Source organism: Saccopteryx bilineata, chromosome 8 (genome assembly GCF_036850765.1).
Source record: "Saccopteryx bilineata isolate mSacBil1 chromosome 8, mSacBil1_pri_phased_curated, whole genome shotgun sequence".
Taxonomy (NCBI): Eukaryota; Metazoa; Chordata; class Mammalia; order Chiroptera; family Emballonuridae; genus Saccopteryx; species Saccopteryx bilineata.
The window spans coordinates 66112152-66129955 of NC_089497.1; the positions used below are offsets into that span (position 1 = coordinate 66112152).

Below are 17804 nucleotides of genomic sequence, written 5' to 3' on the forward strand. Positions count from 1 at the left end.
CTGGAGCTGCACTCTCAGAGTGCTGTATGTTGTTCCTTAGACATGCTGTTCCCTGCCCTCGAGCACAGTGATCTCCAAGTGCAATGCTCTGGTTCTCATTCTCTGCCCAAAGCTGACTACTTCCTTCCTTCCTGTAAATCCAAAATAAAAAAAGCCATCTTTTAAGAAACTATCTCAGACACCTAGAGACTGAATTAAGGACATCCTTCAGTACGTTTGCACAAGCTGTTTCTTAAACGAATACTTAATAAATTCATGCTTTCTTGATCATAGCTATTAGCATGTCTTTCTATCTTCTGCTGCATTGTGAATTTCTTGAGGGTTAGAAGCATTTTACATTAATTTTTACAGTCCTTCTGCTTGACTGTTTTCCAGCACACCTTAGAGTCTGTGCTCAGTAAGTTTTAATATTTTTGTTTTATGAATTCCTATTAAGCTATTTCCATGATGATAGGAGAGAATTTTGCACTCATCATTTTGTATTTTTTTTCTTAAAGAGACCCCTGCCCAACACCAAATCTTATACAATCCAGGTCCCAAAACATCTGGATTCAACTCTTTCTAGAAAATATTAAGTTGGAAATGTTCCCAGAGGAGTGAGTAGACTTTGAGAAAAGCCTCGGATCTACAGGCCCTGCAGAGAAGTGAAACAGGACGAGCAGTTTGAGGGAGACTGCAGTGTACGGCCATCTTAGAGAAGGGTGAGTACACATATTTTCTGAAGGTGAGGCATCCGGGGGAAATAAAACTAAAGAAGCTGGAACTACATTCCTGAGAAACTCAGAAACCTGTGTAAAGAGTGTGGACCTTTTTAAAAGACAGTGATCTGCATTTGGAGTTTTGAAGGGAAACAATTATGTGATCATATGTGTATTTACAACTTGAATCAAACCATAGAGTGTAGAACAGATTTGTAGGGGCTGGATCATAGATAGGAGAAATGGTAAGCTTAGGAGTTATTTGTGTAAATGTGATAGTTAAAGACATTAATTGGCATTATGGTCAATATTCATTCAATATTTGACCAGCATTTTGTGAAGATTTTATATGTTTGGGGAAAATTTCTAGGTAAACTGGGATGGGAATGCAGTATCTACTGTTGAGAAAAACCTGATCACAAGGAACCAGGCATGCAAACAAACTATTGCTACCCAATAATGTAATTGCTGCAATGAAAAAAAATCTATAGACATACTGTTTTCAGAATTATTTAGATGTATAGGTCTGTCCCTGTGTATTGTGGCTTCTAAATGAACAGGATGTGTGTGGTTTTCTTCAGTCTCCTGGCGTGACCAAGAGTAAACTTGTACAGAGATGTCCAGTCTCTTTTTAAGAAGAAAATGGGGATCAAGATCTGAAGGCACAGCTCTAAAAAGGCACAGCATCTCAGGACTGGAGGGGACTAGAGCTCATCCCATGTCTCCTTGTATCTAAGAACAGTTTTTCTGCTGCACTGTTAAAAACCCCAAGCTGACATCTGTTTTCCTGTGACTCCTGCTGTCCAATATGGCTTAACCAATAGTTTATTTTTTCCCTGCAAGGCATGGCATTGGTTCATCAATTTATCAGAAAGGTTTTATGAGTAAGAAGTGCAGAGCTGTCTCTTTGACCCTTCAAAGGGAGACAGCAGTGATCCCCTTTAAGCAAATGAAGCAGATGATGATGTAAACAGGTTAAAAGCCGAGTGGATACAAAATATGCCTGAGGAATGGAGATTTGGCCTTATCTCTCTGGGGATTATATTTCTCCTAATGCTGGGGAACATCCTGAAACTTTTTACATTTATGTTGTTAGCATTCAGATAAACACCCACCTGCCACTAATTTACTGCGTGGCTTTGGGCAAATCATGTCATTACTTTGAGTTTTGGTTTTTTCTTATATTTTTCTGAAGCTGGAAACGGGGAGAGACACTCAGACAGACTCCTGCATGCGCCCGACCGGGATCCACCCCGCACGCCCACCAGGGGCGATGCTCTGCCCCTCTGGGGCGTCGCTCTGTCACGACCAGAGCCACTCTAGTGCCTGAGCAGAGGCCAAGGAGCCATCCCCAGCGCCCGGGCCATCTTTGCTCCAATGGAGCCTCGGCTGCAGGAGGGGAAGAGAGAGACAGAGAGGAAGGAGAGGGGGAGGGGTGGAGAAGCAGATGGGTGCTTCTCCTGTGTGCCCTGGCCGGGAATCGAACCTGGGACTTCTGCACGCCAGGCTGACACTCTACCACTGAGCCAACCGGCCAGGGCCTACTTTGAGCTTTTATCATCACACCCACCCCACTACTCCTAGTGCCATGCTAAACTTGAATTCCAGTTTCAACAACTGATGTACATTACATGCAAACAGAAATTTCCTGGGGAAAAATTCCACTTTGTCCATTGTTGGGATTTAGCTGATCAAGACATGTATGTCAGAAGGAGGTGTGTGTGTGTGGGGGTTCTTGCAACAGCAGCCAGATTGAAAGAAGAAAGTCTAGAGCCCTTTAGGAGAACAATCCTTTGGAAAAAACATCTGGCAGATGAAACTGACTCCAGGAAGGGTTTGAGGCTTGGAGGGGGAGGAGAGGTCTCACATGTGGAGGATGGCTATGACTTAAATCCTACTTTATCTGGTCTCCTTAGAGCTTAGGAAAAGGAGAAGTTTAACTAGTCTATTAGCTGGTATTTTTTGTTTGTTCATTTGTTTGTTTGTGGCTGTTGTAACAAATTACCAGAAACTGATGGTTTCAAAAACAGAAATTCATCTTCTTGCCATTATGGGGGGTAGAAATCTAAAATGGAAGTGTTAGTCAGGCCACAATTCCTCCAAAAGCTCTCCCTCTTCCACTTCCAACTTCTGGTGGCTCTCGCCGTCCGCGGGTTTGGGGCCGTATCACTCCCTTCTCTGCCTGTATTTCCACATGGTCTCCTCTGTCTCTTCTTCTTCTTTGGATTTAGGGCCCACCCAGATATTCCAAGGTGATTCATCTTAACATCCTTAACTTAATTATATAATATTTACAAAGACCTCGTCCCCCTACCACCAACTAAGGTCACATGCATTCACAGGTGCCAGGGGTTAGAATGTGAACATATATATTTGGGGGGCACTGTTCAACCCATTGCAGTTAGTGAACACTGCTGTTTTAACAGCCAGGGGCTTAAGTTGCTTAGTAGCTTACACTCTGACCGCTAAAACAGCAATGAGATTTTCTAAAAGGATGAGAAGCAGAAGAACGAAAGAAGGAGAGGTGAACTCCTGGGGTGGTACGGCCTATTACCTGGTGCCCCATAAGGGTGGCACAGCAGCCTGGCGATTCCAAAGGTCCAGGCAGAGCACAGTGCACATGGACCATGGTCCGGGGCAGTGCATTTCAAAGAGGTTTATTACTCAGTGCAGGGGCTGTTTGGGGAGAGTCACAGTTTAAAATTTAGTGTGCCATAGCCAGTATTAATGGGCAAAAGAACTAGAAAAGAATAGAATGTACCAGAGTTTACCGCAAGTAATAAAGTTATGTTTGTTTTGAGAAACATGGTGCAGAAGGGTGTTATGTGAGTTGCAGTCAAAAGTTTGAAGGTTACTGGTATAAGAGACCCTGGTGTGGCACTTTAAAGCCACCGAAAGAGAGTTGATCCAAGGAAGTGTCCTCGGTTCTGGGCATAGCATCAAGAATATTTACTCTGGCCTGCATGGTGACAAAGAGGAGGGATCAAAGGGACCAGAGGAAAAAAGGACAGAGGGAAAGGGGATGATAGGATGGGATAAACCTGAAGGGAAGGGGGGAGGGCTCTATGAGGAGGGGGGCAAGGGAGCTGTTGAGGGGAACACGGGGGAGGGGGGATGCATTCAGGGCAACACTAGAATCTATGTAAACACAATAAATTGAATTAAAAAAGGAAACAATATTATCCTTTTGTTTTTATATTACACTCAACGACTACTCAGGATGGAGTGTATATCAGTATTTTCAAGATTATATATAATGTCCTTTTTATCCTACACAGAAGTGCTGAGATCACTGACCCTTTAGATAAAGAGACCTAGATACAAAGAAGTGACTGGCATGACTCTTGGAAAAAAGAAAAGACAAAGCTCTCAACACAGGTAACACTCCTTTGGAAGCCTCCTCTCTCAGGGACCTTGCAAAGGGAGTGAGATTCTACTGATATAGTGGTGAAAATGGTGATTCAGTGGTGACTCTGAGACCACTGTAAGTACATGGATTGTGAGTACAGTTTCATGGAGCTGGAGGGCACTCAGGTTACAGGTTGCATTACAACTGGTTTTCCAGTTGCATTTTCTCTTCAAGCCCTTCATTCCTGTGAAACTTCACGACAGAATCCTGTCCATCATAATGGAATCCCTGTAACATACTCCCTCCCCATCTTGGTGGTCCCTGAGGCCTGTGTGCAGTGGTCCACACCTAACTTGGGAAGCCTGTATTGACTGACACTGGGTTAAAAGGTGTTTGTCGTTCCTTTTAGTGCTACTTCTTTGATTCTGTGGCTCAGATAAAATTCTATATAATTTATCAGATCACTTTTTTTTAAGCCAATGAATTGAGTTTTGTTCATTTTTGAATCCTCAGAACCGCATTTGGCATGAAGTGTTCAATAATTGCATGCTTGCAGGAAGAGGTTCCTTTTCGTGGACTTTTCTTTTTTTTTTCTTTTTTCAACTCCAAATCAAGTGTTCTCTGCATAGTGAGTGTTTTTAAAGACTTGGTGAAATAAATAAAGAAATGAATAAAATCCTGCCGTAAAATTTTAGCTGAAGTTGTCTTCTCCAGTCTAGCCAGCAGAGGGCAAGAGAGTTCAGTTTAACAACAGCTACTGGTCCTGTGTGCTGAAGCAGCCACACGCAGCTACCGCCAGGAGGCGCATGTCCGGTTGTTTTATGGAATTAGGAAATATACAACTTGAAAAGGATGGAGACACACAGAATGAAGGCCTGCCACATGAATCCCCAAAGCTTTCTCCATAGGTTAATACTCTTGTCAAGAAGTGGGGTTGGCTTCAGGCTAACTGTGAGGTACATAGAGGACAGAATCTTTTTCTGAGAGAGAGAGTCAGAAGGGAGAGAGATGAGAAGCATCAACTAGTAGTTGTGGCACTTTAGTTATTCACTGATTGTTGCTCATAAATGCCTTGACCACAGGGCTCCAGCTAAGCCAGTGATCCCTTGCTTAAGCCAGCGACTACGGGATCATGTCGATGATCCTATGCTTAGGCGGCCCCACGCTTATGCTGGCAACCTTGAGGTTTTGAACCTGGGACCTCAGCATCGCAGATCAGTGCTCTATCCACTGCACCACCGCCAGTCAAGACAGGGTAGTCTTTTACCCTGTGAAGTTCCTTGCACCCCTTCCTTTCTCTGGACTTCTGTTTTTCTGTAAGTGGATGGGGGGCACTAGATAACTTTGAAGGCCCTGGTCTGTGGATGAGTCTCCTTCTGGCCTCAGTCCTGTGTCCGCCCTCCACTCTGGGAGTATGATCAGGAGAGTCAATGAAGCAGAGTTAAGTCTGTTGTGCTTAAGTCAAAGGTGGGATAAGAAGAAATGGAAAGTTGGGGCCCTGGCTGGTTGGCTCAGTGGTAGAGCGTTGGCCTGGCATGCAGGAATCCCAGGTTCAATTCCCGGTCAGGGCACATAGGAGAAGCGCCCATCTGCTTCTCCACCTCTCCCCTTCTCCTTCCTCTCTGTCTCTCTCTTCCCCTCCCACAGCCAGGGCTCCATTGGAGCAAAGTTGGCCCAGGCGCTGAGGATGGCTCCATGGCCTCTGCCTCAGGAGCTAGAATGGCTCTGGTTGCAACAGAGCAACACCCCGGATGGGCAGAACATTGCCTCCTGGTGGGCATGCCGGGTGGATCCCGGTCGGGCACATGCAGGAGTCTGACTGCCTCCCCGTTTCCAACTTCAGAAAAATACAAAAAAAAAAAGAAAAAAAAAAGAAAAGAAAAGGAGAGTTGGGATTAAGTGAGAAAAGAAGATAGGATCCAGAGAATAAGAGGAAAGGTGAGAGAGGTGATAAGTATAAGAGCAAGGAGGGGAGGAGACAAGACAAAATAGAAGCTTATGTATTGGAATCTTTGCAGTTGGGGCCCAGGCATCTGTGCTTTTAAAGCATTTCCCAGGCAGTCCTGGTGTGGAGCCAGGGTTAAGATCCAGAGGTCTAGATTAACACTCACAAAGTTCAAGTGTGGGGAAACTGAAGCAGTTGTAGGGATGCGTTCACTCCAGGGTGATTCTGTGATTATATCGTCTCTATGGTTCTAATTCAAAAGGGCGGTCTCAGAATCACCCCCAAGAGGAGCTTTGCCATCTGCTCTGCATTGTTCCAGGGGACAGGCCCATTGGTTTCTGGCCCTATTTTTCACACCCAGCTGGTCAAGACAGCTTCTCTCTCGCCAACTGCACTGGGGAAGCTTATGGAAGACCTCAGATTTTATATCTCATATTTAACAAATCAGGTCAATTCCTTGCTTAAGTTTTTTCAATGGCTTTCTTCCCACAGCTTTCAAGGATCTATGTAGTCTGGCCCTACCTGCCTCACTGGTCTTACCTCCTAGCCCTCTCTCTTCTGGTTCTCTTGCCTTGTTGCTGCTGTTTGAAAGTACCAAGCAAGCTTCTGCCACAAGGCCTTTGCACGGATTGTCCTAACTGACAAGGAAATATCCTTATTGTTTTTAGGAGGAAAATAAATAAAGAGAACTGGGAGATGTTCTCTGGATAACACAGTGGGGCAGAGCATGGCTCAATTTCATTTCACTGAGGAGCCCTGAGCAGAAGTCATAGATAAACAAGTGGCACATTTATGGAGAGACTAACGGGCCCACAGAGAAAGGGAAACTAAGAAAGAATTAGGGACAAAATTTTTTCCCCTATGTCTGGTGAGAAAGGAAATGTTGGCGTGGCAGAGAGAGCTCTGACATCGGCTCAGCTACGTACTAACAACATAAACTGGGGCCGTCATTCCCTTGTCTGGTTCATATTCACACACTTAACCAAATGTGAGACACCGTAAAGAGGTGAGTTAGTGTGCTACTCATTTCTATCGTGTACCTTGGACATATACCCACTGCAGTGATTGATGGCTGTGTCCTCACTAAGCCTTCCAAAAGATGTGAAGACTCTTACATTTTTAGTGACTATATTAACCTATTGATATGGCAACTTCAGTTACTTCTAGCACATAGGAATAATGACACTGAGCAATGTTTAGGGTAGTTTTTCTTTCTCAAGCTCAGATATGACTAAGGGATCAATAGATATGTGTTCTTAAATGCCTCAGGTATCCAGGGTTGAGTGTCAGGCGATACAGTCTTCAGTTACCTGAAGCTGATGTGCTTGTCCTACTCACAGAATATCCCTAACCACTGTCTTTCCACAACTACTCTGTGCTTCATATTCTTATAGTCTCTGAGGAGGGTACAAACATGGCTGAGACAAGGCTTCGGCTCAGTGAATCTCCCAGGGATGAGACGTACAGTCTTCCAAGGCACAGAAATACAAAATAATCTGTGAACTTCTCTTACCAGGGGCACAAAAGATACTTTGAAGCACAGGAGAGAGCCACGTTGCCACATTGATTCTAAAAGAGAGGCTCTTGGGAAGTCTTAGAATAAGCTGTATGACGAGTCAAAGATATTCCAGGTAGAGGAAACAGTATAGAGTACACACAAAAATGGATGCAGGACACTGCAGGGTATGTCTAGGGCCAAGCAGGTGGGTGGGGGACTGGAACAGCTGAAAAATGGAGAAGTGAGACTGATAAAGAAAGATAAGAGTCTGAGGAAACTGGACTGCAGGCTGCTGTGTTTGTGCTTGAACTTGTTGGCACTGGGGGGGGGGTGTCATTGAGAGAGATGTTGAGTTGAAAAGTGACAGGATAGAGACCAAATAGAAAACTACTGCAAGAGATCAGCCAGAGGTATTACCACCCATCCTTCTCATGGAAAAAGACTTACCCTTATGGGCTTCATTTATTAACCCCTTCACTCTTCATTACGTAATGCAGTCATGTTAGACTAGGCTTTGTGGAAGTTGCTGAAAGCTAATTTAGCAAGAAAGTCTGACGCTTCTACCACCAGCAGCTTGGGCAGGGTGGAGGATGGAGGGTGGGGGGAAGCCAGGTGACCTGGGACTCAGCTGGGATCCAGCTGTCAGAGGATTGCAAGTTTGTATTCTCGTGCTCCATGGTGGTGGAGTTGATACAGAAGGAAAGGGCCCTACAGTATTGTCAGACCCTTGTCCCTCAGCAAGAGGTCCACTGCTCACCACAGCCTGCCCCTATCCCCAATAACATCCACCAGAAAGTCTGCCCTCTACTGGGCGGGTCACTTACTCCAAATTGATCTTTTGTTCCCAACTTGACTTAAGTCAAACTTTAAGTAAATGTTTGACTTCCTTTAGCCAGTTATACAGCAGAAGACAGTTCACCAAATGAATTTACTCTACGGTGTTAATAGCTACCAAGTTTTAATGTGCTATATCTTCAAGAAAAAGTTTACAAAAGAGAAGAAACTATTTTTTAATTGATAAATTTCAGCACCCACCTGCTGCATATCTGTGGACCAGATCTTCCTGGACCTTCAAACCACCCTACGTGTCCCCAGTGTGAGGAGGTCCTGCCTGCCAGGCCAGGTCAGAGCATCAACAAGGACTTCCCAGCTCTCAAAGCCTGGCTCACTGCCCATCACTCCTTGGCTCGTGGCTGACTGCCTCCATCAGAGGAGGAGCAACAAAAACAGGCCTTTTTTTTTTTTTAAATCGTGGTTTGTGGGTTACCAAGCACTTTCACTTACACTACCACCGGATATGGCTCTTAAATCATATTTAACGAGAGCAAGGGTTGCCAGGCCCGTTTTAAGCAGGAGAAAACTAAGCAAATGGTTTTGGGCCTCGGACCTCCAATCCAGGGCTTCTCTCACTGTTCCATGTATTCTTCTCCCCACTGCCTGTAGTTCTTTCTTTTTTCTAACTGGGAAAGAAAAGGATTTTTCATTTGCAAAAAGTCCAGGAAAAATCTTTGTCAGAAATCTATTTCCTAATCTTTCAGGAATTTGTGGATCTTGAAGGCATTTTAAAGAATGTTACCAATTGTTCTTATTTCCTTCATTTGATATTCACACAAGTCATCAGAATATTCTGTCCACTGTATTTCAAAATGAACTTCAGGCTCTGCCTGGTTGGCTCAGCGGTAGAGCATTGGTCTGGCGTGTGGAAGTCCAGGGTTCGATCCCTGGCCAGGGCACACAGGAGAAGTGCTCATCTGCTTCTCTACCCATCCCCCTCTCCTCCCACAGCCAAGGCTCCATTGGAGCAAAGTTGACCCGGGTGCTAAGGATGGCTCCATGGCCTCTGCCTCAGGTGCTAGAATGGCTCTGGTTGTAACGGAGGAGCAACATCCCAGATGGGCAGAGCATCGCTCCCTAGTGGGCATGTGGGTGGATCCCGGTCATGCACATGTGGGAGTCTGTATCTCTGTCTCCCAACTTCTCACTTCAGAAAAAAAAAAAAAAAAAAATAAATAAATAAATTTTAAACTCAAGTAGTCCTCACCCCCATCGCGGCTACCACTCCAGCCCCCAACGCTGTCTTCTCTTCCCTGGACTAGTCTTGAGAATAAGGTGCCCAACAACAACACAAGGCACTGCCCCTTACATGGAGACAGGCCCTGGTTGGGAAGGTATGGCATGCCTTTGTTATCGAGTCAACCAGCGAGGCCATGGGTGTCTAAGGGAGAATGTGTCTTTTTCATCCTGTCTCCTCTTGTCTCTTAAATGGTTTTTAGATTCCTAAGTTATCTTCCTCTGTCTATTCCTGCCCTCCTACAGTTAATTCTCTACCTAACAGAAGGCATTACTTAAAAAAACAAACAAACATCAAATCAGTTCAATCCTTTGTTTAAAATGTCCAGTGGTTTCCTTATAACAACCTTCAAGGCTTTGTGTGGCATGGCCCAGCCTGCCTTGCTGGCCACGTATGTTAGCCCTGTCTGATTCACCTAATCTGTTCTGTTCCTTTTGCTTTGTTGCTAATGTTGGAATGTACAAGCATACTTCTACCTCAGGGTCTTTGCACATACTGTCTTTCTACTTGACAAGGAAATGTTTTCATTCAGATATTTGCATGATTAGTTTCCTCACCTCATTTAGGTCTCTGCTCAAATAGCTCCACCTCAGGAGGGTTGGTCCTTAACCATCATGCTCTATACTTTGCTTTATTCTTTAGGTATATACTTATATTTTAAATATTTAAATGTATAAGTATACATTTATATAAATATGTGCTTATATAATATGTACTATAATATAATACATTGTAATATTATTATATATTATTTTATTGGTATTATTACTTTAATTGGTATTTAAATTAAATATCAATTTGAACATATATTAATTAATTGATTGATTTCTTTATTGTCTTCTCCACTAGGACTCTTTCTATTGAGCTCACTGCTATCCCTCAAGCAGTGCAGAGTCTCAGTCTTATTTGTAGAAAAAGCTGAGTGAATCAATTTTAGAAGTAGAGAAACTGAAGTTCAGAGTGGGAAGGGCAGGTCAGTAGCAGAAGCAAGAATGAAGAACAAGTTTTCTTCCTGACAGGAATGTGAAATATCCGCTGTGCTCCCTTCTCCATCACATTACATACAAGTCCGGCGCTTTTCCAGCAGAAGTTGTCATTCTGAGAAGAAACCGCACTTTAATGTTACAATACACATTACAATATAATACAATAATTTGCTCCTTTATTTTCTCAAATTTAAACTCTTTGATTGTCAGGGCTGAAAAAAACCACAAAAGTTACTCTTGGGCAAATGAGTTTGTAAAATTTGTATTATTTGAGTTTGCTCACTTTTAGTGTTAAAAAATGGCGCTGGGCAGCGCCAGGTATGTGGTCTGTGAAATTGCAAATTGCCTTCCTGCTTGGGAAGGGCCATTGTCTTGCTAATGTTTGCTGGAGAAGGAGAGAAAAGCCATGTTTATGCAGAGTTTGTGCAGAGAAAAGGAGATGGGAACCGGAAATGAGGGACTTTTGTGAGCTCCGCTGAGACTGGTGGGTTCTTTGATTCTAGGAGAAACCAGAGAAGATTCTCCTGGTTGTGGAATGAGAGAATGTGTCAGGGCTTTGTGAGCTCTGAATGAGTGAGAGGGAAGTGTTTTCCCTGTGTGTTTGCTCATTGACTGGTGTAAGATTTTAATAAAGGAATGGCTCACCATTCTTTGGCTCCACTCTTTCTTTACCGTCTGCCTGAATCCAGTGGGAACCTGCATGTGAATGACTGTGGTGGCCCCTGGCTTTTCAGTTACCTCTCAAGCCTTTGATTTTGCAGACTGGGAAACCAAGGCTCAGAGAAGGAGTCCTACAGCTGGATGGTAGCAGAATCAGAACTAGAACCCAGGTCTTTCAACTCCCAGTACAGATACTGTCTACTTTCCTGCAATGCTTAATATTGAACATCTGTGTCTGCTGGCAGATTTTACAGTTTCTCATTAAGTAAATTCCTACTTCTCTATGGGCAGGTAGTCATCCCTAATGGACATTCCACAGGGAGGTGGCAAGTCTTATCCTGGCCAGAAGAACTGCACATGGAAGAGGCCGGGATGCCATCTAGAGACACCTGTGTCCTGGATGCAGGCTGCTCAGCCAGGTGTCTCAGGCATCTCTGAGTCAGGGGAGGGTGGAAGGTTGTAAAGTGGAGGAACATCCTCCCTCTGATCTTGCCATTTCTGCCTTCTGCCATGTGCCAAGCATTTATGCTCTTGGGGCTTTAATTTCCTCCTCTGTGAGGTGGGCTGGGCTGCCCTGATGTGCAGATGAGAAAGTGTTTTGTGAACCAAGGAGGGGCTTGCATAAGGATGGGGGAAGGTAACTCTTGGTGACTAAGGTCTAGGAATAGGGTCCATAGTACAACCAAAAACTTGACTCCTCCTCCCAGGCACTGGGACTTGCAGAGGGATCTCTTTGGGGAAGTACCTTGGTTCTAAATCAACTTTTATGCAAACTTGGCCATGGGGTGTTTTAAGGAAGAATTCATGCCATCTTTTGTCCCCACACTTATCCTGAATTGCTGGAGATCATGCATATTTTTTGTGGGAAGCAGTTGAGAGAGAGAGAGAAGAGAGCAAGAGACCAAGAGGCAGGGACCGAGGTAGGTATGGGCTAAGTAGGGTGGGGAAGTGGATGCAGAGGAGGTGAGACAAGTGCCAGATGAACCGGCCTGAAGTCTGAAAGTGACAGGGGGAAGGGAAGAACAGCCAAGAGCAAGGAGGACAGGAAGTGGACAGAGGAGACAAAAGAAGGATTAAACAAGGAGGATTCTGAGAGATAAATTCAGAGACAGATTAGGGACAAGGAAAAAGAGGAGAGAGAATGAAGTGTAGAGGAGGAGGAGAAGCATCTGGAAGGAGAGGAGCAGGAGTCCAAGGAGGGAGGTTGAAGAGATCCCAGAGCATAAAGCAAGGCAGTAGGGCTCTTATCTCCTGCTTGGCTGACTGCTATTCTAGGATAACTCTCCTTCTCTACTCAGTGGAGCTGTCTGAGGCCAAGTTCTGGGTGGAAGAGACGTGAGATGATGTGGGGGTGCTTTGGGACGATTGGGTTGATGTCACTAGACTCTGCGTCCCCAGTCAGTAGCCAAGGAGGTTGCAGAATACAGAGAGAGAATAACATGTATTCCCTAGGTTGGGCTCCTCCGCCTCAGAGTCATTTTTCTCTCAGACTGTTCCAACACATGTGAATGACTTTGAATGCCCCTCCGGTGCTTAGCCTTGCCTGGTCCTGCCAAGTCCTGGAAGATCTAACACCAGCCTGTAAATTCTTGCATTGCCTTTGCCTACAGACACCAAAGGAAATGGTGACAATTGTCTACACCAGGGGTCGTCAACCTTTTTATACCTACCGCCCACTTTTGTATCTCTGTTAGTAGTAAAATTTTCTAACCGCCCACCGGTTCCACAGTAATGGTGATTTACAAAGTAGGGAAGTAACTTTACTTTATAAAATTTATAAAGCAGAGTTACAGCAAGTTAAAGCATATAATAATAATCACTTACCAAGTACTTTATGTTGAATTTTCGCTGTTTGGCAGAATAAATCTTTATAAAACAACTTACTATAGTTAAATCTATCTTTTTATTTATACTTTGGTTGCTCCGCTACCGCCCACCATGAAAGCTGGAACACCCACTAGTGAGCTGGAGGGACCAGGTTGACTACCACTTGTCTAAACCATTGAGGACACCCCCTCCAAAGCTTCCTGCCTATTAACATTATAGTTTTGGTTTAAATATTGAGAATATATACATGATACAGGGCTAATAATAGCATTGGCCAAGTTCTTTTCTTCATTTTATTTCTAGAAACACACATATTTTTAGCTTTCAATGAGCTTTAAGGCCAGCCCTTGAAGATTCTCAGGGATTACTTGGTTCATGCTAAGGCATTAGCTGGCCCTTCCTTGATAAGGAATTATTTTGAAAAAATAATAATAAAAACTGCCAGAATGCTGATCTGGACAGCAAACATCTAAAATTTTAGTTCTAAACACAACCATAATTCTAAAACAGCATTTGTTTCTTTCTTCCTTTTTTTAATACAATTGGATGAATTTTTCTTTTATAATTTTATCTTTTATTAACAGTTGACATTCCATGTTATTTTGTATTAGTTTCAGATGTATAGGATAGTGGTTAAAAAAATAGTAAAATGATTAGAAATACAAATTGGTAGCTACAAAATAGTCACGGGGATGTGAAGTACAGCATAGGGAATGTAGTCAGTAATGTAAGAGCGGTGTACGGTGTCAGGTGGGCCCTAGACTTATGATAATGGATGACGAACACTGAGGTTTAGTAGATGGTTTCTAAGATTCTTTTCCATCTCCAAGTTGCTAGGCACCAAAAATGAAGTCAATCTCACTTTATTTTTTTGTCACAGTAGAAAGACAGATAGACTAGAACTTTCTCAGCAGCTGAGACAGAGGGATGAAGCATGAGCCTAAGGTAACTTCTCCTCCATTACCAGGAGAGTGGGCTTTTACAGCCCATTACATCATAATCTACAAGATTTTTTAATGGAGATAATAGAGAAAGAGAAGACCCAATCTTTCTAGCATCCAACTTCCATTCTTAAAATTTATTCTCAGAGGAATAGTTCAGATTCTCCACTTGTCACCCACATATATGTCTGCATTTGTTTAGCCCTCCTAACGTGTGTATCATGATAGAGGTGTCTGGGCACGTGTGTGTGATACAGCTCTGGGTGGTAGTGCATCTGTCTCTTCGGGCTGAGTGAGCTGCTGTGTGTAATTGGGTGCACATGTATGTGTGTGAATCCATTATGGAATGTGTATGTGCGTAGCACTGACTGAATATGAAGGTTTTGTAGGTAATGCGGCATGCGTGGAATCCTGTGGGCCAGTGGGTGTGCAGGGTTTTGGTATGTTTTTTTTTTTCTTTTTCCTTTTTTATGTTGCTTTGATTTTTTAAGTAAGCCACTTTGGATTGTGAAGCCTCCTCCCACTTCTGTGATTGATTTCACGAGGCTAATTGTGCATAAAAGCGCTAGTGAAATCTGGGGGCGCCTCCTAGTCTGACGTCAGAGAGAGAGTTTAAAAGGGGGGAAGCCGGTGGAGAACACACAGCGGCTTGAGGCGTCGCAAGGTTCAGAGCCGTCGCTGCAGCCTGCGGATCTGCTCCTAGAGTTTGACCCACCGCGCTTCAGCTCGGCTTCCCGGCGCCACGGAGATGCTGTCCTGCCGCCTCCAGTGCGCGCTGGCCGCGCTCTCCATCGTCCTGGCTCTGGGCGGCGTCACCGGCGCGCCCTCGGATCCCCGACTCCGCCAGTTTCTGCAGAAGTCCCTGGCTGCCGCCGCGGGGAAGCAGGTGAGGCGACTACCTCGACGTTTTCTTTCCCCATTCCCGAATCCCAGCCTCCTCTTAGCCTTGCCCCTGCCTCCTTGGGTGGATTTAAGAGGTGCTGCTGAAGAATTTCGGTGTTTTTCTGGCTCTCTCAGCTCCCAAAGCTCTGAGGAAAAGTTTCAAAGTCCAGAATCCCCTCTTACCTCTTTTTTCTCCCTAATCAGCTCAATCCGTCACAGGTGAGTTCTTTGGCATTTAAGGAAATTCCGAGAGCTGGGTAATTGAGCAGGTCAGTATGGTGGCATCTATCCTGGGTGCTGACCAAGGGAGGTGCTGACCCAGGTGCTGAAAGAAAGCGCCGCGGAAACTGCTACCGTCCTGAGCAACACCTCCCGTCCCGTGCAGTGGACCGGGGGCTAACGGGCACTCTGCTGAAGGAGCACAGTACGTTTAAGGTTGTGAAAAGTCTCGTTTCCACAGTTGACTTAGTAAAGACGGTAAGAACAATCCCAGTTTGTAGCTCATGAAGTGGAAATTGAGTTAAACAAATTGTAGGCTTATGTTGTTTATCTTTACAAAACTGCTCCAACGACGTTATTTTTCTATGCGTGTGTTTTAAGCCCACAGATAGAAAACCTGCAGAAATATTTGATTTTTTCAAGCCTCTTTGTGTAACTTGGTGATTATAACAATTGCTCTTATTTTATATGCTCAATAATTTTAAATGATAGGGGTGCACTGCTGTGAAATTTGGGCTTTGGATGTGGCTTAATCTGCTTTCCAGACTAGGCTGTTTCATTTTTTTCTTCTCTATCCTTCTCCTCATTCTCTCTATTTCTCTCTCCTTTTCACCTCATACAGGAACTGGCCAAGTACTTCTTGGCAGAGCTGCTGGCTGAACCCAACCAGACAGAGAACGATGCCCTGGAACCTGAAGATTTGTCCCAGGCTGCTGAGCAGGATGAAATGAGGCTGGAGCTGCAGAGATCTACTAATTCCAACCCAGCCATGGCACCCCGGGAACGCAAAGCTGGCTGCAAGAATTTCTTCTGGAAGACTTTCACATCCTGTTAACTCGATTAATTATTGCTGTCCAGATATGGCCTCTGATTCCTTTCCTCCAAACCCCATCTCTCTTCCTTAATCCCTCCAATATCCTAAATACCCTTACATTACAAATTGAAGACTGTAAATACAAAATAAAATTATGATGGAATTATGAAAAGCAAGAATTTGATTTTTTATTGAGTTAACCTTTCTGTTCAATAATATGTGCTTCACTTCCATTGTTATTTCAGTTGAGTTATTTGAGATATACACTCTGAATTTCACAGGCACACTATTTAAATTCCCTGTTATAATAAAGAATATGTTTTAAATGATAACCCTTATAGTTTGGGTGATTTCAAACTTAAATAAATTCCCATAACTCTATGAATAATAACTTTAATCCAGTGATAATTACGGGAAGGGGCTGTCATAAACATCAATTACATATAAAATACACTTAAAATTATATGTGGAAACAAATATAAGTATTTATGGGTAGGCAGACTGAAATGTGCAACTATTTACCAGGAAATAAAAAATAAATATTTTTTAAGTAGAAATATATTTTTTAAGTAGAAGGAAAAAATCATTTGGAGGAAAAAAGTTGGCTTAAATAGCTAAAGTCTTGAGGCTTTAAAATTTGTTTCTACTCTGTGAACATTTATCTGGAGAAATATAACTGCTTTTATATCTTCGTTGACCATTCTCTCTGTAATTGAATAAGGTTAAATGATTGCTTCTTTTAAAAGTAAGATTCTAAAACTTTCTTTAGGGCAAATATTACTTTTATCAAAAAATCCCAGTATCCGAACACCATGAGCTGCAGTACAATGTGTGTTGGGTCACTCCTTTAAATGTGATGCTGTTGAAGTTATCAGGACACAATATCATAATCCCAGAATAACTGAAGAAGAGATCCCAAGTCTTCTTTAGATTTTTATCAAAATAATTCAAATAAAAATGCTAACAATAATAAAATAGTATGTGCTAGCTATTATTATTAGAATTATAATATACTTAAAGGTACTGCTAGAGATAGAGATAATAAGATAACTAATTTAACTCACAGAGACCTTAAATAGATATCCCTTTGGGGGTGTGTGTTTTAGCTATCACCTCTATTTCTGATTAGCATAATAAACCAATTATAAACACATAAACTCAATATAAATCTCCATAGCATGAGCTTACAAATAGCAGCATATAAATATCTAAGAGGAACTTCATATTTTATAGAAAATATTTGTGTTAAATAATACAAATTTAAGCATGAATATGGCTTAGTTGAAGTTAATTCCTGAACAGCTGATCAAACAGGAGAAAAATCCAAGCCACCTTACTAATCTCTATGAAAACAGAACATCCTTGGAGGTTCTGGTACATTTTTTATTTACAATACATTCGGGATGGAATTAACAAACATCCACTTAGGGGAGCTGCCTGTGTTAAATGTCTTATGTACATCCGGTTACCAACCAACTCAGCGGAGTAGTAGAATCACATTATTATGATTAAAGCACAGAAGGGAACACAAGTTAATTGTTTTCTGAGCAGTGCATAGATTGTATGAGTGTCAGAGGGTTTTAAATTTTTACTATCATCTTCAGTTGTCAGTTCCCAATAGTGGTATGGAACTAACTGGCAAGAATTATGTAACCATGTGCCCACACATATATTTATTCTTTATTTAAAGCTTAAATTAAATGGGACACTTGATCAGAGTTAGCTATCTTTTAGCCTCACTTTTCCCACCTTCATAAGTAGATGGTGGTATTAATAAGGGGACACATATCCCTTCCAGATGTGAATGATGTTACGTGCTTCAAGGTGCTAGTGGATTGCTGACTTTTGACCATATTAATTAATATATGGAAGCATAGATTTATTTTTTTAATATCTGTAAGGCTGTATTTTTGC

The 17804-nt window shown here is 42.9% G+C and overlaps 1 protein-coding gene across 1 annotated transcript; it reads left to right on the forward strand.

The window, feature by feature from the left end:
• Positions 1–14598: 14598 nt before the first annotated feature.
• Positions 14599–16083, forward strand: SST (somatostatin). Its single transcript, XM_066241242.1, has 2 exons — positions 14599–14861; positions 15699–16083. Exons 1-2 carry the CDS (start codon positions 14724–14726, stop codon positions 15909–15911), a joined length of 351 nt encoding a protein of 116 aa, XP_066097339.1. The 5' UTR covers positions 14599–14723; the 3' UTR covers positions 15912–16083.
• Positions 16084–17804: the final 1721 nt, after the last annotated feature.